At 36.7% G+C, this 23947-nt stretch overlaps 1 protein-coding gene across 3 annotated transcripts in view; it reads right to left on the minus strand.

The window, feature by feature from the left end:
* CPED1 (cadherin like and PC-esterase domain containing 1) overlaps positions 1-23947 on the minus strand; it is a 255487-nt gene that overhangs the window by 19209 nt on the left and 212331 nt on the right. For all 3 annotated transcript variants that reach the window (XM_039860843.1, XM_039860839.1, XM_039860840.1), the window contains 5 exons: positions 22498-22615; positions 15829-15965; positions 2322-2542; positions 1965-2066; positions 1461-1548 (listed from right to left, as the gene is read on the minus strand). In XM_039860843.1, the coding sequence (XP_039716777.1) occupies positions 1461-1548; positions 1965-2066; positions 2322-2542; positions 15829-15965; positions 22498-22615 (666 nt within the window). The remainder of the gene's footprint in view (positions 1-1460; positions 1549-1964; positions 2067-2321; positions 2543-15828; positions 15966-22497; positions 22616-23947) is intronic.

Here is a 23947-nt window from a genome sequence, read left to right on the forward strand (position 1 = left end):
GTGTGTGTATTTATATGTGTGCATATGCACTGGTAGCAAGGACTAAGTCTGCAGAGGAAGTCAGAGGCCAAGTCCTGAATGGCCATGTGAGCATACAATGAGGAGCTCAGATTTTTCTGCCTTTACTTGTTATTATCCCTTTCTCTTTTGTTCTACAGCTTCTCCCCACCTTCTTCCCTCCTTTTGTCTTTACTCAGTTTGATAGGTCTGATGAGCACCATCAAATCCCAGGGGGGCAAGCATAATGTTTAACACATCTGGTACATGGTAAGTGCTAAAGAAATGATTGCTGTCCAGTGAGATGAACTGATTCTGACTTAGTATGCTAAATGCAAGGGGCCACAGGAATTCCAGTTCCTGTGAGGAGCTGCAGTCAAGGAAGCAAAGTGGAGCTACCAGAGTCTGCAAGAAGGAATTGTACTCTTGACCTGTAGCCTTCAGATAACATTAAAGGAGATCTCAATCATGACCCACGGCAAAAATTATCAAAGGACTGGTCTCCTGACCCCCAGCAGTCTCAACCCTTTCAGCTACCTCAGATGCTAAATACCTCCACTCCTTAACCTCCTCTCATTCCAAGATGCTGAATTTGGAAGTTTTACTTGGGCCACTTTCTACCGGTTCTCCTGCTTTTGCATCACAGATCTGGCATCCATGCAGGAAAAGTTTCAAGAAAAGAGAGGGGGGTTGTATAGTCTGTGCTGGGGAAAGCTAGGCGCACTCGACATTGACACAAAAATAAATCTCACTCGGCTTCCACATTAAATGGACAGCTTCCTGTCTCCCCAAGTCCCCAGTGCTCCCCGAGCTCCCTCTAGCAATTACACACAAACCCAGCTGCCGTGAACTCTCCTGGCTTGAACAAGAGCAGCTGGTTCCCTTACCTACAGATGTTGTCTTTCTGCTCTTTTCTGAGACTTCTATTCAGTGTAGAGATTAATTTACTATCTTCTGTAAGAACTGACCTCTAACTCCTTTCCTTTATGAATATCCAACCAGAGAAAAAACTAATGATACCACTTCAAAGGCGATTTTTTAAAAAGTAATCAGTTAAAAATCATCTTCAAAAAGCTACTCTATCCCAAAGTACTCATTGATACTGACGATTTCATTTGTGGTTTCAGCATGAGCCTTTAAAGCTATATGAAACGACAGTGAGTAAAGGGATTCTTAAAGCATAATCTCTCTCATCTACCCTCAGTTCTTTATTTTTTCATAGTTTGACATCCCCTTTCTTCTTTTAAAAAACTTAAAGCATTATTTACTTTGGGTTATGGTAGCCTTATCTCCAGGAATAATTATAACTGATTTGAAATCATAATCCATAAGTATATTATCTCCTTTGGTTTTTATGAAGGTTGCTGAATATTACATGATGCCTTTTAGTTCTTTTTTCAGACACCAGCCTAGATCCTTAGAGGAAGCATAAAGTTCACACAGCTTGAAGGAAATGGGCTTACCTGTGTTAAGAAGTGTACTCCATCCACTGGCAGATGAAATCCGATTCCCAAAGTTTTGATGATCACAAGGATATTGAGTAAATTTTCTCTGTGAGGTAATCAAAATTCTAAAGTCATGAACTTTGATTACATTTCTAGATATTTGTGTTTTTTCTATGTTTTGTTTACATAAACAAATACAGTAGAATTCCTTTAGAATGTGATAATTGGCAGATCAAACTAAATTCTTCTTTTGTAGATTTGATGTATATTAGCTTTTTGTGTGGATAGAGTTTTATGTCAGTGGGCATGTTTTAATCTGTAGTAAATGTAAATTTGGATACTGAAGACAGGTCTTGTAATGATACAAAAGTATTTTGAAATATTTAAAACTAGACCTTAAGTACTTACTTCTAAACAACAAGTTGCTCTTTAAATAAAATCACGACAAAATTCAGTCACATCAAGGGTAATTTTTTTTTTTTACGTAGAATTCTAATGACAATTATTGTTGCAGAAATGTACCTCTTCAAAACCTTGTGAATAATATGCAGGTGATTGGAATTAAGCCACTGAACGCCTCCAACGACCAACACAGTCTGGCCCGTGTTCTCCAGGGGACGTGATCTGAAACCCAGAAAGAAAACAACACATGTTGCCGTGAAACAGATGGTAAACATTTTAACAGCGTTGCCTCACATTTCACTGAACCATATCTGGCATTCTGATCACAGGACCTCCTTGTCATTTCCAACTCATTTTCAGCCATATTACTTGAGATTTAAGCTTTTCAGCGCATTTGATATACAGTGAGAAATTATGACCGCCAGTAAAACATCAGTACTTTGTGGCATTGTGCAGTTCATAATAGTTTCATTGTACCTTTGCAATAGATGTTCAAGTGCTTTTTCAAATGTTGGTCTCAATGAAGGGCTTATCCAGAACTGGGGATAGTAGGAATAACTGATCAACGTCTTCCCACCATTGACATTGTGATAGAATTTAGTGCCATGCACCTTCTGCCATTCCTGCAAGGTTTCGTTCAGTCTTTCAATCAGATAGTACATTATCCCTCTGTTGGTCGAGTCACCAATGAAAAGAATCTATAAATTTAAAGAAAAAAATATTTGCTTTCAAATTTGATGTTTACATGGTATGAGACAATATAAAATAAGTAATTTGTTGAATATTCATAAAGCCAAAAGTTTAATTGTTTGAAGAACAGCCCTCCAAACTGTTAGAAATGACATTCATCATATTCTCCTTCAAACCTATTTATTTTCCTCTCTTCCATATTCCTAGAAATGACATTATCTACTGACACGCTAACTTATGTTTAAGCTTTTTGCTTTGTGTTATCTTCAATTTCTCTCTCTTTTGCTTTTTTACTTTCTCATCTAATTAACTTAATAAGTTTTATTGATTCAAGTAGACATGAAGTATTTTAATGTTGTAAGAATAGAGATTTTCCAATCTCTATTTATTTTATAGATGAGAACACTTGGAATCCACACACAGAGGTTACGTAGCTCAACAGAGGTCATGCCACTACTTAAGAAAAGAGCCTCAGGACCAGGATCCGAATCTCTGAACAGCAATCTATGTCCCAGGCTGCATATCCTGGTGCCATGTGCCCTAACTCTCACATCCATCACCTCCTTCCTGTTCCACCAGCACAGCCCTGCATCAGATTCCCATTGCTTCAAAGCTATGCTGTTGTTAATACTCTCCTAACAGGTCTCCCTTCTTGCATAATGTCTGCCCTCTAATTCATTCTACACACAGTATCACTGGCATACATTTCCAAATGTCTAACTCTGGTCATCTTACTTTTATGCTTTAAAATCTTATTGGCTCTTGTTTTCTATAGATTCAAGTCTAAACTCCTTAGTTTCAACTAACATTTGCTGAATTTTTATTTTGTATTAGGCTTGGCTAGGTAGAGATTTCATGCAGATTTCACTTTTAATCTTCATAATTTTGAGGTCTGAATCATTATTTCTGTTTCACAGATGACCAATTTGAGGCTCAGGAGATTGAAGTCATAAATTTAGTAAATGGGGAACACAAGACTCAAACTCAGGTCCTTTAACTTCAAGTGCAAGGTCAGTGGCCCCATCCTCTCAATACTTCCTCTCATGTAAGCAGGTCAGATTCCTACTTTTTCACTGAACATGATTTGCACTCAACAACATCTGTTTTTCCTTGTGCTAATCCCCCTGCCTAGAAAGCTCCTCCTTCTGCAACCCCACCTGTGTAAATGCTGCACAACCTCCAGACCTGACAAACGTCTCTCCCAGAGGGTCTTGTCCAATGCCCCAGCCAGAATGACCTCTGTCCTCTGATTTCATTACATTTTTTTATTTCCATTACAGATTTTATCAAAGACTACATGAAATGGCTATTTGTGTCTGTATCTTTTTCTCTCATATCATAGTAAGAAATATTTGAGGTCAGAGTCAGGGTGAATTTCTAAATTCTATTTCCTACCATAATACCATGCATGCGCTTCAAAAATATTTATTGAATTGAAAGTCAAAGGGACTTCTGTTAGAAACAATCCCTTTTAATATCTTTGGGTAAGGTTTGTTCTTCAGTTTTTCTCTCTTTGCTGAGATTTCTGTTTCTGTTAGTCATGCACATACTTTCTTCTGATTTTAATGGGAGTTATTGCCATAATTTCTCAGGCACTACTGTATTTGGCTGGCTACAACAAATTTAGTGAGAACCTGCAAAAGTTTATTCTTTCCATGGTAAGTGTATTCAAGTAGCTGTTTGAAGAAATCCACAAAGCATCTCCAATTTGCCTTCAGATCAAATATTGCAACCATAAGCATCATCAAGCTAAAGCGAATATGTAAGGTGCCAAGGTCCCAATCACTGATCCTCTAAGTGAAGTTCCATTTGGGGCAATAAAATTCCAGTATAAAAAAATAACTTGTGAAATTACTTGAAAATTCAAGTAGTTATAGCATTTGACCTATAAATACTTCTGTTTGTTTTTCTGGCCAAGATTTCTGTTTTTTAAAAGGGAACTTTGAATAATCAGGAAAGCTGTTAATTTCAGATACCAGTAATTATCTAACTCCAACTGTATTAGTTTGCTACGGCTGCTGTAACAATGTACTGCAGATTGGGTGGCTTAAACAACAGAAATTTATGTTCTCATGATTCTGGAAGCTAGAAGTCCAAGATCAAGGTATTTGTATGGTTGTTTTTTTCTGAGGGCTTTTCTTCTTGTTGTGTAAATGGCCTTCTTCCCATGTCTTCACATGGTCTTTCCTCTTGTGTGAGTCTATGTCTTAGTCCTCTTCTTATATGGACACCAGTCATATTGGATTGGGGCCCACCCACATGACCTTATTTTACCTTAATTACCTCTTTAAAGGCCCTCTTTCCAAATATAGCCACATTCTGAAGTACCAAGAGTTAGGACTCAACATATGATTTTGGTTGGGTGGGAATACAATTCAGCTCTTTATACCCATAAAGGACTTTTGAAGTCCAGCTTTTAAACTAAATTGCCCCTAGAGGTTTTTGTTACAGATTCTTTTCATTTCAATATCAAGAGGCAATCTCGCCTAAGTTATCTCCAGGCAGCCAGTAAGATCACTGGGTGTCTGTATTGTGGGCTACAGAGAGAGATACAGAAGTTTTTTTAAAAATCAAAGTAGTTGCATGTTACTGAGAGAAAAAAACATTTCTAAATGTCCAGTCTTCTCTGTGGGTTATACAAAGATGCAGCCCACTAAAGCATGTCAGAGGCAAGAGAGTTGTGTTTCAGAGTTCTAGGTACTATAATTAACTAGATCATCTTAGACAAATTATGTGACCTCTCCAAGGGTCCATTCCCTTATATGTAACATGAGAAAAATAATAGCACCACCTTACAGGACTTTGATAAAATTTTAAATGCTTATTGTATTCCTGGCACACAGTAAGCCACAGTGAATATGAGCTAGCATTAAGGCATAGGAAAGGCAAACAGTGTTTTTGAGTGCTTCCAGTGTGCCTCGAAGTACATTGCTAGGCACTTTAAATTCATTAGCTCATTTAGGAAACATGTCAGAGAAGACAGGAAATGTACGAATCACAGCAATCTCTTTCTTACTCTACCAACCCTTGCAAGAGACTCCCCAGCTGGACTTGTAGGGTTGCTGGTGAAACTGAAACTTTGGGTTTGATGGCGAACTGGAAGAGACATCACCACCCTGAGCAAACCAACACTCAGAACAGTCTTTCAAATCTCCATTGCTGATTAATGACTAATAAGAGCTACATGGATGGGAGGGAGAAGGAAGTGTCACTGCCATCATTTGCAAATCGAGTTCTTCTAAACTGCAAAAACATATAGCATTTTTTAAGTCCAGTAGACACAGCTCTGGGAAGACTATTTTCTAGAGAATTATCTTATCCCTGTGGTGTTTGGTTCATGAAAGGTAAAAATGGTAATTATAACCAAAATGAAAATGCAGTTGTGATTTTAAGATTGTTTGTTCTATAGGTGACACAGTTTTTGTAAAAGGTTGATTGGTATTCCTAACTAAATGATATCTAAATTCAGAATGCCAGCTCTTTTAAATGCAAACACACAATTAAAAAATAATATCAGGAATTTGATTATTTTCAGTCACATTATTCATATTCAATCTTTGAATCTTTTATATTTTTTATATCTTTCAGATTATTCAATTTGGTGAATTTTTTTAAAGGAAATTTGTAGGTCAACTTCTACTTTAAAAGGTCTAAATTACCATAACAAATATTTATAATTAGCCATACAATTTTTAAATAACACTTTTCTCTTGTGAAAATTATTGCCTTACATTAGCATACATAGGTGTTGGTTAGCATATGCAATCAAAGAAAAAACGTGAACATTAAATACAAATAACCAGTAAGTAATTACAAAAATAATCTGTTAGCAATATAACTATTCCCCCCCCCATCAAAGTAGCAAAGATTTTTAAAGCCCCAACAGTAGTGTATGAGAGGAAAATGGACCCTCTCATACACTACTGTGTAAGCATCACGAGATAAGTTTTTATCTTTCCCTTCTTTTTTTTAAACAAGTGACCAGAATAGGGCCTGGCATACAAGTTGGTTCTTATTTATTAAATAGATAAATGGAAGCTTTGCCGTTGTGTGTATATTGGCAGTTTTTAAGAAATTCTACTTCTACAAAATATTTGAGGATGTCTATTAAAATATATTTCAAAAGAGAAATAAATTGAAGGCAGTATCAATATTTATTAGCTTGGTTTTATTAAAGTGTAATCATACACTTGAATTCTTTTAATCTTTTAACAGTGATATTATAATATGGACATATTGTGATGAGGAAGATTTCAAAGTAGCTTTTATAAAAAGCTGATTATAATCAGAATATAAATAATGATTGGATTGAAATAAATGTAAATGAATGACTGAATTGAACAATTATCGAAGAATATGTGGATGTGTAGAAAAGGTCCCAGAAAGTTAATTGTGGATATTCGAAGTGGTGATATGACAGTTTATTTTCATTTTTAAATAAACATTTGAAAGGTTTTATTTGAAAGGTGTTACAATTTTTGACACCTTCCCATTTTATTTTTTCTTTATAATTGTATAATGTAAGGAAAATAATTTTTAAGCAAACCCCATAAAGATTCCCCGAAAGCCAATCTAGCTTATCCAATGTGCCATGTAAATATTATCATACTTTATCTATGGACCATGGCATGGAAAAGTTGGAAAAGGACTATCTTACCAAAAATTATTTCAAATTTCTTTTTCTTTCTGTCAGAGCTCTTTTCACCATAGAAGATGCAAATGACAAACATATGTTTTCCCATAGGTTTTGCCAAAGGAAGAATCACGTGGTCCAGTCCGGGCCAATGAGAACCTGAGGAGAAGACTCCTGGGGACTTGAAGGAAAGATACGCCTTCCTAAGAAAAACTGATCAACCCAAGTAAATGTCCATCTTCTTCATTGGATGTGATATCCCAATTCCTTGTGATACCAGAACTGCTGCAACAACGTGTGACTATGGGACGATATATTGCTGATATGATGAGGATAGTAGAATGGAAAGACAGGAAGCACAGAGGCTCTGAAAAATGGTTGAGCAACCAAACTAACCTGGAACATCTCTACCTCTGTATTTCTGGTTATATCAGAAAGCAAATGTCCTAATTCTACTTGAGCGCATCCTACTTGAGTCATCTGTGACTTGCAACTAGGTTACTAATAAAGCTGGGTGGTTTAAAAGCACAAAAGGCCTTCTAGTAGTCCCCAGATTATGTGACACTTGTGCCTTTGAAAGGGTGAGTTTTATGTTCCCTCCCCTTGAGTTCAAGTGGCCTGGGACTGCTTTAATGATTAGAGTATGATAGAAGTGACGCTGTGTGGCTCGTGAGACTAAAAGGTGATACAGCGTCTGCCTTGCTTGATGGAACACTCACTTTTGGAAATTTGAGCTGCTACGTAACATATCTGACTTCCCTAAGATTGCTATGATGTTAAGCAGATTACGGTTTATTCTTTTTGCTCATTTGTACTTTCTAAAATGAATATATATTGGCTTTTTATAACAAGTTTTAAAAGCAGCACCAGCGTAACAGCATCAATAGCAATAAATCCATTTTGTTTAAAAACACTAAAAATTCATATCAAAATTTAGTACTAATCAGCTTAAATCAACTTTATTTCTATTTACATAGAATAATGGCTTAAGAGAATTGAGATTAAGCATAGGTTCAATAAAACCATCACAGGAATAAGGTTAATCCTATTCAGGATTCCAGGAACAACTTTATTCCGAAGATTGAATTGCATTTTTCTGTGCAGCGTCTCTTTTCTGGTCCTGCAGTGCAGTGAGGGGAGCCTGCCTCCATCAAGGTGGGCTCTGGAGAGGAGCAGAAACATCTGTGTCTGGACATGTCACAAGAGCCTGGATCTCAGCTCATCAGCAGGCGACAAAGCTGTGTTTAGGAAAGTTTTGCACCTGTTCCATCCCTGAGACTTGCCACGTAACACGTCATCAAAAAGTATCTAAGGGCTGGTATTTTTCGCACTTTTTTTCACACCATCATGGACCAAAGGATCTATAACCACATCATGTTCTTAGGCTTTAGCAAAGCTTAAAGCTTATTTTAAAATAGTCTTATTTAAAAAATCATAAAATTGCTTAATAATATTTATTTTCGTTTTTAATTTTTCAACATTATAGTCACTGTATTAGATGGAGCAGATGGAGCGCTGTAAAAAATACAGCCCCTAAATGTACAATGGCTTAAACACAACTTAGGTTTATTTCTCCCTCAGGAAAGCAGTCCAGGTGGTTCCAGGCAGGTGTACGTGTAGGGATGGGGACCAGGGAGTTCATTCAGGGTCCCAGGATGATTAGACTATGTCTTCCTCAGTTAAAGTTTCCAAGAACTTCCTACTCATTAATATCCAACTGGGAGAAGGAGTAAGAAGCTGCCAGGTTTTATCTGGGCACAGCCTGGGAGCTGGGCACATCACCGCTGCTCACACTCCATTGGTCAGAACTTGGTCACATGGCCACACAACTAATTTTGAAGGAGACTGAGAAATATAGTCAACCTACATGCCATGAAGAAGAGGAAGTAAATTTGATAAATCCTTATCTAGACTTTACCACATTCTCCTACATGCTAAGGTTTTCTGAGGAAAAACTAAACACTAAAACCAGGTTTTCCACCTGTGAATTAGTAAAAGTGTAAAGTATACGAAAAGTTAATATATAATCCATATGCTGCACAATAGGACTTCTAGTTGTAGAAAAATAGGTACCCCGAAACATATAATAGCAAGAAATATTATTTATTAGTGAAAATATAACCAGGGCTTGGGAATTTTTTATTTAAATATGCAATAAAGCCCTTTTAAATGAACTCCTTTTAAAAATCCCACAAGTGGACATGCATGTCCAAGAATAGTCTTACATTCATCAGTGAAATGTTTTTTTATTCCATTTTATTTTATCATGAATGGAGGGAGCTAACAATGATATACTTAAACATCCAAATGTTTTACTTCATTACCTCATTTCTCCAGAATCACTAAAACTAACAAGGATAGAGTTAGCAAGTCAAGTTATAAAGAAATGAAGAGAAGCATTGGTGGCTATCTGGGTTGAGTCAATATAAAAATAAATTGGAGTTGTTTAGCTTCTCAGATTCTTCTGGAGATTCTTGTTGAGGCTGGGAAAGAATTGAGTACACGTAGAATCAATAGACAGGGTAAAACCTCATTTTAAAATTAATTTATCATCTTCCTCTTCAATGTGGGGATATTTCTTCAGATACAATAAAGTGCACGTAGTTCCCAATAGGACTCGGCTCCACTAACTGGATTTCACTGGAACCTTCTAAGAGGGGACTTTATATAGGATGCAAGAGGAGCTACTTGTCCATTAATCTAGGCAGTGCCTGTTTATTGGAGAGCTCGCACATCACTAAATAAAGGAAATGAAAGTGAAGTGAAGAGGAATTTTACTCATCATGTCTAATGCAGAGCCAAGCATAGTCCACATGTCTGGAGAGCTCCACAATGATTCTGCTAAGCCCATGAATGAACACCACTGCCCTCATAAGAAAAATATCTATTTCTAAATGAGGCAAGGGGTGATTCAGCTCTAATACAAGGCTGAAATTAGCCAGATGATTAATGAAAATCTAGCTCAACAAAGCACCTCTCTGTGAAATGTAACATGATTACAACAAATGTTTCCCAATGATGCATTTTGATTAAATTGGCTGACCAACTAGTTTGCTCTCTGGGGTCAAGAAGAAATGCAAATTGATACTGAGGCAAATCACTCTCAAACACATGAAATTTGGCAAAAAAAGAGAAAGCAAACAACTAGATAATATCACCTAGACACAGACCTTTTAGCTATTGGAACATGATTACTTATTTATACTGTTATTCTGTCTGGATTGTGGGCATCGTGAACGGTCATCCTCTCCCGGTGGGAGTGAGGTGCGTTCCTTCCCTTTCACCCTCCTCTTTCCATTGAAACTGACAAGCGACAATGAATTGTGTAACCATAATGGAATTCACGTATTAGTCAGAACATATTATTATAAATTAGCCACACTTCAAAAATTTAAACACCTTTAAGTCCAAGACACTACTTAACTTGCAAACATTACTTAAAAATGTAAGTACATTTCCTGTTTTAACAGCTGAGTTTAAGAACTTTCAGTAAATATTGCCTTTTTATATTCCTCTTTCCTAATTGCACTCTTCTCTCAGATATTTTATTACTGGTTGAAATTCTGAACTATGTTTTCAACTGACAAAATAAGGGCTTCTTTAATTCGGTTTGGTCAGGCTCCCAAGTTTTTGCAGTGGTAAATGTGATCATCATATTTCTAAACTATTTCTATATATTTTGTGCTGTGATTTTAAAGTTATGCTCTGATAAATTTTTTACAAATGTTCCATTCATGGTTTACTAAGAGGTGGGTATCTATTTAGAAAAATGTGTGAATGTATAAATGAAAACAGAGCTTATATTTTTCAATCGCTTTTGCTTTGTTTCAACACGATTACACGTCACGAAACCTATATATACATGCAAAAACCTCTAAATGAAATAACTTACATCTGGATAATTTTTTAAAAGGAGTCCCACATTTACTTGCCCTGTATACATAAACAAGTATGCTATAGAAATGAATACAAATGCTTTGAGGAGAAACTTTGCTTCAGTCTCCTCCACAGATCAGACTCCGGCTCACTCTTTTGAAGTGAAGACAAATGACTGAAGCACACAGTTCAGCTCACGAGCCACTAAGCACAGCGGGATTCCTGGTCGAGGTTACTGGAAACGTGAACCGCTTTTAAAATATCAACTATCGTGTGTCTTTTTCTTCTCATAGGTGGGCATCCATGTCCAAGTATAGTTTTGCATTCATCAATGTAAAACAGTAGTAAAAAGATGCAAAAGCTCATAATAATACCATAAGGAGATTCAATGGAGAGAAATGGCTTCTTGGAAAATCTAAAAAAAGCAGAATGCTATTTGAAGGCTTACGTTTCCAGTAATTCTCACCGGCCCAGTCAAATTCTGTTGCCTTTTAATCTGATTTTTGCAGAAAGATAACTCGATTTAATGCATCCCCCAAAGCTGAAGCTTGCCTTGATTAGGACTGAAATAAACTTCTGGGGTTTTGTTTTGTTTTGTTTTTAGCATAACGTATTGGTACTACTTATTCCTGGCAACGATGAAACTTTTGGATTCTCACTGTGAAAATCTGAGTTTTACATATTAATCAAAAGTCTTCAGGTTAGTAAGGCTACTATACCTTTAAAGTTTTCTTGTTTAAGTATATCCTCACTTTTCCAGAATCTAAGATGCATAAATTAGAGCCCACAGGAAAATGAGAAACTTGCAATCATCTCTGGTCCACTCCTCACCTGCTTGGTTCCTGTCCATCGTCTGTTTCCTCCAGTAAGAGGGGAATCAAGAAAGCACTAGGCTTGAGTGATAGGATTCTCACTGTAGATTCTTTTGGGAAAAAAGTGAAGATCCCTATGTATTTCTAGTTTAATTAAACTATTTTAAGTAGTGTGATTGGTAGGTTGCCTGTAACTACCAACACCCTCTGTCCCGACACTTCTTCTTAGTAACTTTTCCAGAACCTGTGCATCCGGGTCAGGTGCCAGCCCCTGTGCTTCTCCCTACCTTTGCAATTGTCACACTGTATTGTAATGATCACTTCTCTCTTTTGTTTTCTTCTGAGAGAAATCTAACACCTTAGAGGATCGTGTTCGGGATGAATAAATAAACAATGAGACATCACAAAAGTTATAAAAAGTTTTCGGAGCTTAAGTCTGTTAAGTGATCAGCTGGACTCTCCTCTGTGGTAACATGTTGGGAGTAATGGATATTGCCAGCTTTCCGACATGGGAGCAGTAGAGTTACTCTGATGGGTTCGATGAATAAAAAATATCACTTTATCTGATGGGATCAGAACTGCAGCACAGGCTTCCTGATTACCAGTCTGAGGCTCTTACTACCCCACGACCTTGCTGTCCTTCTGCATAGGTGAAATGAATTTCTGCATAATGTCCCTCAAATTATATGTTTCTTTTCTTGAATGTTTGACATGGTTGAAAGAGATGTCCCTCCACAGTTATATAAAGTGTTTAAAAACCAAAATATTTATGTTATTTCTTTTTCTATTTTTGTAATTGTTATGCTTTAACATTTATTTGTCTTTGGAATAGAATGGTGCTTATAGAAAATTCCTGATAGCATGAGAACTTAATTGTTTTAGTAAAAAAGATAAGTTTTGGGATCACTTTGTATATTTATATTATTTTCAAAGAAAGTGAGAAATAGTGGCACCGGGAAAAACTTTGGCCAACCTACCCCTATCCATAAAATAAGTACTATTTCATAGTTATAATTGTGAATGTTTACAAAACTATCTCCGTGCTGGGTGGTGTATGAGCATAGGCACCTGCCTGGACATTCCAAGTCCTGCGATTCTGAATATAAATGATCTTTCTCAGGCGCTTTATCCTTTGCATTTCCACTGCTTCTGCCCTAATTCTGATTTATACGACCTTTTAAGATATAGATATTTGAATTAAAAAAAATGCTAACACATTGTAAAAAAAAAAGAAAATAATACAGATAGCATCTGACCTGGGCCTTCACAAGGGTCCTGTGCTTGTTTTATTGCTGTCGATTTCTTGAAATTCTTAATAATTTTTGAACACAGGGTCCTACATTTTCGTTTTGCACTGGGCCTCGAAAAATTTGTAGCCGGTCCTGTCACCACTCCACCCCTCTTCCAGTTCTTTCGACTTATGTGATCACTCTTAACTCTTTGTTATTTCCAGAAATTTTCTGTGTATGTAAGCCTGCTTGCATTAGTTTTTCCATCGATGGGGTTCTTCTGTACATATTCTACACTTTTTTGCCTTCTTAATATTGCATGACTGAATTTTTCCGTTAAACAGCCTCTGCCTGCCGAGCACCCATTTCCTCCTTCTCCTAGACAGTCTCCTAGACACTGCTGTAGGATGTATTTTCTAATTCTGTTGTGTCACTCTTCTGCTAAAAATACAGGGCTTCCCTGTTGTGTATAGAATTAAGTAGCATCCTGGTAAATAAACAAAACGGCTGTAGGACCATTGCTAGTGTGCTAACAAATTTGAGTTTCTGAGCACAAAAGCTTGAAAGACACCTCTGGACTAGGAGAATCGCTAAGTTAAGTCCTTTCTGCTAAGCAGCCAGCTGGCTGGTCTCTGCCGGGATCACCTAATCTACACACAGGCCTATATTTTCAGACTTTGCAACATCCTGTCTCTCAAACAAGTAGGGACAAATTGATCTTCCCTTTTCCTTACTATTATTTATTAGTGTTGTTAATAATCAGCCTTGAAATTAGCAGAGATAATATTAGGACCCAAAGTTTTTGTCCCTCCTAAACTCATATGATGAGACTCTAACTTCCATATGATGGTATTAGGAGGTGGCGTTTTGGGGAGGTTATTAGGTTTAGATGAGGTCACAGAGGTGCCCTACTGGCACCCAGGTCTTAGACTTCTCAGCCTTCTGAACTTTCAGAAATAAGTATCTCTTTAAGCCACCCAATCTATGGTATTTTAAGATAGGCAAGAAAGAAGGATTTTTTTTTTAGCTTTCTACAAAATTGATTAATCTACAGCATAGGATTAGATCACATAGATGTCTTATTATTTGACATAAAGAAAATGAGTCTGAGGAAAAATATATGTCATGCCCAAAGCCACAGAATTTAGTGATGAACTTAAATTAACATCTACTGCCTTTCAGGTTAATAGATTGTGACATCTTGGAATTTTCCGGAACCCTCTAAATTCTGAGGTCGGAACGATATTCTGAAAGAGTTTATTGCAGTCTGACGGTTATGGCAACGACTACATTCATTGCTTCCAGTCCTGCATTTCTCAGATATAAAGGTCGGATCATCCAAGTTGGTGGTTAAAATGCCTGAGTATTAACCACGCACGTACATGTGCGATCACAAATAAATTACTCAACCCCTCTGAGCTTTAATTTTCTTAAGCGGAAAACAGATATAATAATATCTACCTAACAGAACTATGACCTGGAATGAACAAGATTTTAACTTATCTGTTTACTCAACAAATACTTATTAGGTGATTACTATCTATCAAAAATTATGCTAACGGTGAGATTATGGCAGTGATTCAAACCCATTCCCTGCCCTCGTGAAGCTAAGTCTGATTGGACTTAAGGTGGGAGAAAGTTAGCAGCACAGTTCCTTGCATAGAATCAATGCTCAGTTAATATTAATTGAATATTAATATAAATTTTTTGTCCCCCCCTTGTTTAAAGTAACTTGTCCCCCCCTTGTTTAAAGTAACTAATACTGCAACTTTGTCTTTAGAGATACTCTTGGTCATGAAAATTGGGGCATTTATGTTGGAATCATCATGGGGAAGACATTCTTCTGACCCACACCTCATTCCCTGTCATTCTTTTGAAATTATTTGTTAGTAGAAAAATCTGAACATAAACTTAATCTGAAAAACTGGCCTGTTCTTTATGCATGGATAGAGCTTTTTTAAAAAATCAGTTTTTGAACTTAGTTGTACCCATGTGTGAGTTTACAAACAGTTTGTAAGGAAACGCCCATCTAATAAAAACTGCTTTGAAATCTGGATAAGGCTTACTTACTTGATGGTAACCAAGCATCTCAGTCTATGTGCCCAGTTCGCACGTCCAAGAGCTCTGCTGGAATCTACCTAGTCAGAGCACGCCTAGCAAGAAGACACTGCATGTCCGAGAAATCAGCTTAGAAGCCACACTACGGAAAAGCAGCCTACTGAGGTCCATGCGAGATCTGCTCGGGAATGTGAAAGAGATGAGGAAGGTTAGTGTGTGAAGACAATGCCATGCACTCGGTCAGCTCCAGCAGAAGTGAGTCTTATATGCAGAAACGTTTTGTTGCTCGTGCAAGCTACAGATGTCTGTTTTAACTGCAAGTGTCTTGCTAGAGCTGCAGTTGGCAAGGCCAGCTGCTCTGAACTGCCAACTGTCAGTGGACGTGGCGAGCTCTTACTAATTTGTGCTGAGAAGACCAGCATGGAATTGGAACAGCACGGGACATGACTTTAATATCCTCCATCTGTCAAGTAGACTTCTTTGGAAATAACTGAGCATTTTTGAGCAAGAATTGTTAAGGCTCTTCTATGATAACATTTACAGAATTCATAAAGCCAGATTGCATTCAGTTAGTTATCCTCTGCAGAGTGAGAGAGCAGGAGTTGGTCTAGCAAATACAGTGGTAGAGCCTTTGGTTCTGCAGGTGGCATAAATTAAGGGCTTTCCCCACTGGATCCAGAACCTACCTTCCTTCCTCCCAGGCACTGCTGCAGTTGAGGCTTAGTTAGGACACCATATTGGCAGTTATGGGGCTGCCAAGTTATTTCTCTCCAGTCGCAGGTCCTGTTGTCTGAACAACTAAGGCAAGGTACAATCCATTGGCCTGGAATAGACAGCAAAACTTCCTTTAGTTCAGTTTCTACTAGTGAAATTACAGTTTGCAAGTAACTTTAGAGTTCAACTATGGCACGCCATCACAGAAGTTACAGTGAGAAGAAGACTACTCTCATCATACAAATCCAGTGGAGCAATGTGTGAGCTCCTGCCAACCAAACTGAATTGCAACGTGTAGTAATGTTCTGAAATAACACAGTGCAAGCTGAAATCAGGTATCAGTTCCGCTCCATGAAACCACACGCTTATTAAAAATTAAGTGATTGGATACTATTCACTTTCTACTTATTTTTAAATAGTACATTAGGCACTGAACAGGACCAAAGTGGATGGGAGTCACTAATATTGAGGCAGTTGGCCACAAGAGTCATTAGCTTAACTCATGCTGAGGTTAGCAGTCCAGTAATATATATATTCCCTGCTCTCAAGAGAATCAAGATACAAGAAGATTGCTTTAATATTCTGATAATTTATTATTGTGAAGACTAGTTTTTTAAATTTGATTGATGGCCTTTATTATGTGAATCTCTTCAACTCTTTCTAGCTTGTTCCCTTACTTCTTCAGCTGTCAGATGAAGTAAGTACTGTTCTGTGAGGATTTAATGGGATAATGTATTTAATGTATTGAGCACAGTTAAATATCATACTCACCTTTGTTACTAGCAGACTCAGGCACTAAGTAGGTCACAAACTTTAGTAAATGTTTATAAGATAAATGAATATTTTTGGTTCATTTAAGATCTTTTCTATTTTATTGATAAAGTTATATGCATTCAAAAGATTTTAGCTTTTATTGTGAGTAGATAAATAATCTATTAGAAAACAAATCAAGAAATGATTTTTGACTTTTTCTTGTTTATATTTTCAGAAATGGAGTGTGAACTAGCACCTTAAATACAGAGTGGTCATTTCTCTCTCCTGTGGAGCATACTCTTGTCTCTGTCCTGAAGGTCTTACATGTTACCACAAGATGTTTCACTTTAAAACATTGAACAGTTAAATATTCCCAGCTACTTTTTTGAGCAAAAAAGAAAAAATGTGAATAACTTTACTCATTCTGGCTTTGATTTGTGGTTCTGCTAACAAAAGTATCTGGTGTGATGTTAAGTTTAGTGGGAAGAATTTCTACTTTTAGGGCATAAATATGGTGCAGTTTACATTCTAGACCTCGGGGGTGACAGAAGTGTGCATGCAAGTGTGTGTGTGGAAATAGTTACAAATAAAAAAATTTGAAAGCCTATCTAGTTTATGGCTTACTACTTGATCACAGAAAGAGAAATAAGCATGGGTATATTAAGAGAGAGAAACTGGAGGAGATAAAGGAAAATATCTAGAAGGTTTTTAATTTAATACATTGTTGAAGTATCTGCCTTGTTAGATATTAGGTGCTACTGCTGTTAAAATTTCAGAATTTAAAAAAAATAGCTAACATTTTTATAACCTGCCAGATGCGAAGGATATTCTCAGCATTTTAATATATGAACTTATTTAAGCCTCCTAATTATAATGTTAAACCTCAAAAATTTATAAACAAATTTTTTATTGATTATAATCAAATAAATTATAATTTATACATGTAAAATAATTATAGAGTAATATAAGTAATGCATAATTGAGTAAAAATATCTATGTGGTATTGGAAGAACCTGGAGCTTCGGAGACAGCTGGGCTCTGCCTCCAGCTAGCTCTATGGATGTTAACACTGCACATTAGGGTCACCTGGAAAGCTTGTTAAAATCCCCGTGCCCAGGTTTTTTCCTAGACTGATTAAATTAGAACCACCGGGTATGGGACTCGGGTATCAGTATTTTTTTAATGCTTTTCATGTAATTCCATGTGCAGTGAAGGTTGTGGACCACTGTTTAATTTGTACAGATTACTTAATCTTTTCTATATAAGAAAAATGTGTATAGCACCTGCCATAGTGCCTGATCCTTGGGACTCAATGACTGTATTTTACTCCCCCACTCCCACTTTAAGTAGCCATGGCAGTTTAGAATGCAGAAAGCACCATGAGAGCCAGAGTTGTCTGGAAGGGTCTATGGAACATATAAGATCAGGTTTTACGGATGGACAAGAATTAGAGAGACGGAATGGGTGGTACTTTAGAGACAATGACAAGGTAGACCTGACAAGAGTGAGACTGAAGAAGTGACTGTCCTACAGAATAGAGTGTATGTATTGGAGAGAAAAAAGGTCTGCCCGTGAAAGCTGTTCCAAAGTTCCATATACGGAGTACAGCAATAGCAGGACTACTAAAAGATAACAACGTAGAGAATTTAGGGATGTGCTTGTTTCACCATCCAGTTATCTTTGATAATTTTTCTATGTTTTTCATTCAAAATATAGCTTGCTTTCTAATTCTAATTTGGTCCTGCATACAGGATTTGTAATCAATACTCAACCCCTCACATCTTTGCTCATCCTCTTCTAATACTCTGTGATTTAGACATTGTCTAAAGTTTAATATTTGTTGATGGATTCCTCAGAAAAAAACCTCCTTGCAGAAAAGGCTTTCCTTCATAGAGATCTGCATTCCCTGGACATATAGACTTCTCCTGGATGGGGTTGGAATGGGCCTTGGACATCCTCCTCCTCTCTGTCCTTCTCTTTTACAGATGAGGTCCACAGAGTTAAATGACAGAAGTGGGATCGTGTGTTCACAACAGTGCTGGACCAGAACTGAGGCATAGCAGTCTCCAATTTGCTGTATTACTAATAATACAGTAGTCTCCGTTTATCATGTTGGGCTAGATTAGCACAAAATTATCACTTGAAAATGAAACATGGCCAAATAAATCACTTGGTTGTGCTTATAGGAAAACCCATAAACAGGTTGCTTTAATGAATTTATCTTTATTTTAAATAGCTGAATTTACTCAGTGGGTTTATGTGTTGACAGAGACTATGTTTAAGAAAAAAAGATTGTTAATTTTCTTTCTAATACAATAACGGGATATTGGGGACAAAAGTGTGTTTCTGCTAATGAGATCAGATTTAGTAATATTTTGAAGGGCTCAGTTTTCATCAGATCCTTAAGTATCTAAGAGCACATGCATCTTCTTCAGATATCACCACTCCCTCACCTTGCTGACAGCTAGTTTTGTACAAACTGAGGCCTGCTTTGGCCACTTGTTCTAAGGCAGAAGAATAAGTGGCAAAATACAAGCACAAAGATCCAAATATGGGTGCAATTAGCTTGTGGATATAATATCACACACACATAAAAAGGATGCCTGATTGGATCTCTCAAAATTTGGTCCCAATGGTTCATACTACTACATATTTATATAGTCATAACTCTTTGCATTTTTGTATTGGTTAACAATGCCTTTTTAAAATTAAATTAATAATACTGCTTAAATAGACATCTGTATAACATCTGCAGGCCTGCAGTTCCTTGACATTTTAAATGATACCAGCTCTTAACTAAAATTGTCAAAAAGATGAACATAAATTCTATGTTATATATTTAAACATTGAATGAATGAAAGCTGTGATTTCTGAAATAAAGTATGACATATGTTTTAAGGAATAACATTCTCAAGAATAAAAGTTCCTTTTGGGAGAAGTTATTTGATTTATACTTATAGCTTTGTATTTAACGCAAGTTAGATTTCACCCATTTAAGTGAATCGGATTGAGTGATATAATGGAGAAAAAAATTCAACTTTGTGATTTAGGGCCATGGTGAGATGTGAAATTATATAGATGATAGCACTAATTCCTGACTCTATAAAGCTATAATATAAAGAAGTTTTTGTTTAAGAAGAAAACTACATTTCCAGTATTAAAAGTATTTCAGTGTAAGTTGTCACACTTCCTTGCTAAAATTAGCTACGATAAAAACTTTTGTTCACATATCATTAAATGAAATCTGGAACTATTTCCTTAAAAGTAATTCTCATTCAATAATCATTGCATAAATCTATTCTTTCTCCAAATTAGAAGAATTATCTTTTTCTTGTTAAGTAACAGATTTTATTCTCAAGGTTGCGTATTATAAATTATTTTCTAATGGTTAGAATTTAAATTAAGAATTAAAAAAAAGGTCACTCAAAATTATATTAGCTAGTGTTAATGAAAAGACATTTTTGACCATCATTATATTGGCAAGCTGAAAAAACTGAATCCAATTCTGCCAAATAACTACGATATGCAGATTTTGGGATCCATCTGTGGCTATATCAGCTAAAACTGGAGAGCCCAGATAAACTTCCTTCCTGTGTTGTCTCCCATGACCACTTCCTACCATCAAGGAAGGAAATCATCTCCGATAGCAAAAAAATCCATTCTAGCAAATTGCTATCTCCAATCTCGCTCATTTGCTTTGAATCTTTGAGTCTTTAGGACTTCACTGTAGAGCGATTATCCCTAGTTGCTTGTGCCCTGGCTGCATGCATTCTGTGGTGGAAGGGAGGAGGGCATGGATCTTGATTTGAGTTCAGCAACCATTTTTAAATCAAATATTAGACATTGGAAGATGAATAAGGGACAATCTCTGCTGTGCAGAAATATATAATCTAGGTCAGTCATCATTAAAAACTTATTGCTAATGCACCTTTGGCTTAATAACACACGTGCACTGTAATATAGGTACATATACTCCTATATGTATATATTATGTCCAATACAAAGCAAAAATAAGAATGATTAGATAAAAATAAATGTACTCATATATTAATCTTTATTGGCTTCATCCCTGTGAATTGTGACGTGCCACTCCCTTCCCTTGCTCAGATGCATCATTCCACTTTGAAGACTACTGATTAAAGAAAGAGTTTGAAACGTAAATTAAACATGTTAATAAGGTAAGTGCTATTTCAGACATGTGTCCAAGGTATTCTGAGAGCACAGAAGAGAAGCTAATCTGGGGGGTGGGATAGTAAAGAAAGGCTTTCTGGAGAGGAAGACACAGGATCAGGAAACTAAGCTGATGGGGAGAAGACTCGTAGAGGCAGGGAATGGCATGGATAAGAGCCTGGAACCCTGCAGCAGTGTATGGGGCATAAGGTGAGGCCGAGAGGCGGGGAGAGAGGAAGAGATAGAAAGAGTCAGACTAAGGATGATGGGCTTGATTGTAGAGTCAATTTTGGAGACTTCTCTAATACCAGAAGGCTCCTGTTCTATGGTGGCCTCTCCTGTAAGTACCAGGCACAGAAAGAGCTTCATATCAGGACCTGGCATAAGTTACTGCAGATTTAATGGACAAGAGGCTGCCATTTCTGAAGAATCTCAGTGATGTATCTTTTTGTTGTTGTTGAACTTTTGACTTGGTTTAGTAGAAATCAAATTACATCGTTTTATGATTCTCATAAATAGTCTGATAAAAATACTTAACTAGACACATCGGTGTCTCCTTTATATGCAAGAGTATATATCTCATTTAGCTGAGACAATTATAAGTCACACCACCTGACATACCATAATGGGTAAATCTCTTTTTATGCACTGACTGTAATTTATTATTTACAACACATGTTCAAGAACAGGGATATGCCCACGTTTGTTAACTGTGCATGCCAAATTGCAATTCGTCCTGCCCATTTGTAAAACTCATTTTCCATTCAGGCTCTGGTGTGAAGTTCATGGCAAGGGTAGAAAAGCTCCTAAGTGTTTTTTCAGACTTTTTAGATGAAGGGAGACCTGGGGTCAGGAGGTTGGAGTGGTAACCAGGAATCTCAGAGAAGATGCTCCCTGCTCCTCTCATCACCTTGGAGGCATTTTGAGTTCCAGCTTTAGCTTGACCCCACTGGTCTCCACTGAAAGAGGCGTGCTGGGGAAGGACAGAGACTGGAAATGTGGACAGTGGCACCAAAGTCTCTCATTCCAGGTCTGCTCGAGGCTAGTCAGGATTGAAAACTGTAAGTTGAATTTGACATCGCAATTTTCCTGCCTCTATTATTCTCAATATATAGGAGACATTAGTGATCATTTTCAATGATTTTTTTTTAATTAAAGGAAATGATTTAGAACTGAATGTGTATGCTTTGCAGTTCTTTGATTCACAAGGTCAATCAACATTTATTTTGTTCCTACTCTAGAAATTATAGTGCTAAGTTGCCTGATACCGTGTGAACAAATCAGACTCCCAGCCCTTGTGCAGCTGACAGCCTGGGAACACTGATAAACAATTAATTACTTATGTAATCATTTAAATAATTGTGAAAACTACTATGGAAGAAAAGCTTAGGGTGTTTTGGGAATATAAAATAAAACAAATCAGAGGCTCAAGAAAGACTCTCTGACACAAGTGACTTTTGAGCTAAGGTCTATGGAAGAATATGGATTAAACTAGGGAAAGAGCAGAGAGTGAAGAGAAGAGCATTTGATCAAACAGTAATTTACATATTAAAACAATGCATTTACACTAATTCTATGTGCTACATTTCATACTAATGAAAAAATAACGTATTACCTAGACTTTTTTTGGGGTACAAAGATAGTTTAAATAGGCATATACTTATCTCTATTAAAGGATTTTTTTTTTTGAGAGAAGTGATATCCAATGTGATAGTCACCTTCTGTGTCGCCAGATGGACAAATCTTTAGTTTGGGCTGTAAAATGGCTTCAATGTAGTCAGAGGAAATAGGCTGTAACCCACAGGTTTCTTCAGGGTGAATCAGCAAACCACAATCCTGCATTAAAACGATAGAAATTAGCTGTCATAGTAATTAACCCGACCCGCAGTAATAAAATCTAAAAAATAAGACTTTCTGCGTTGAATAACCTTCATGGTTTAAAGGCGCCATTCTTATTTACCCTTTGTGGAGGTATTGGCTTATTAATTGTTGTGCTACAAGGAGCTACTTGTATTAGGGGATTAATAGAACTTCTAATGACAATTTAATCTTTACTTTGGCATTAACATTCATCTATTGCTCTGCCAATTTTTAAAGAAATGGATGGAAATTTTACTTTAAAAATATATGTGTGTGTTGACACATTAAATATATAACATACTATAATAGAGGACAATATTATCCTCTAATATTATGAAAAAGAGAGTTAATGTGAGAAGGGAAAGGGAAATATTTTGGAAGAACATTAATTTAACAGATGAATTTTCTTTCAACAAACATTTATTAAGGACCCACGATATGCCAGAAATGTAATTGAATACATGTATTTTATCCAAAACTTGTTCATATATTTATAAAAGTAGCTAACATCTCACTGCAGACGCATGTTTTGTACTAAGTAACGCCTTCCACAGTCTGACATGTCCAGCAGGTCAAACCATAATTATTTTCTCTTAGCTTAGTTTTCTAAGACTCTCATTTCTGGTCTGCTCCAGGCTTAGGCAGGACTGAACACGGTAAGCTGAATTGAGCTGTACTTCAAGGCACCTGTACCTGTGCTGCGTCCTTCTATCCTACCTCACCTGGTTCCACTGCTGCCCTTCTCATCAGCTTCTCTCAGCCTATCACACTTTAGGGCAGGTAAGAATGCTCTCATCTCTGTCAGAAATGCTTTTCCCTAATTTTGCATAGAGAGTATCTTTCTGCATTTAAAGTGTCAGAAAGGCCTTTTTGGAATTCTAGCACAATTATGCACCCCCGCTTTTGCCTATGTCAGCACTGTTTATTTCTTTGATACACTACGATTCGATAATGTTTGTCATTTGTTGTCTTTTCCACTAGACTGAATACTCCATGAGAACAAATAATTATTTTACACGTCTACCCAATCCCTACCATACAGCAGGCAACAATAAATATTTATTAAAAGCATAAAACGTTAAAGTTCTCTCTCTCTTTATCTGATAAATTCTCAGTAATGGAGGGAAATAATTGGTTTGACCTCTTCTTTGCTCTGTAACTCTGTCTCTAATGAGCAATTTCTAGTAACTTTCCCTCCTACTCTCAAATATCCTAATCCCCAACTCAGATGCCCAGATCTCATACAAAAAGGTCCAGAATGTTAATGGACAAAAGGTATGGGGTGGTGTACAGACTTCTTGAAATCTT

The sequence above is a fragment of the Pteropus medius genome, unplaced genomic scaffold (genome assembly GCF_902729225.1).
Source record: "Pteropus medius unplaced genomic scaffold, Ma_sr-lr_union100, whole genome shotgun sequence".
In the NCBI taxonomy this organism is placed as follows: Eukaryota; Metazoa; Chordata; class Mammalia; order Chiroptera; family Pteropodidae; genus Pteropus; species Pteropus medius.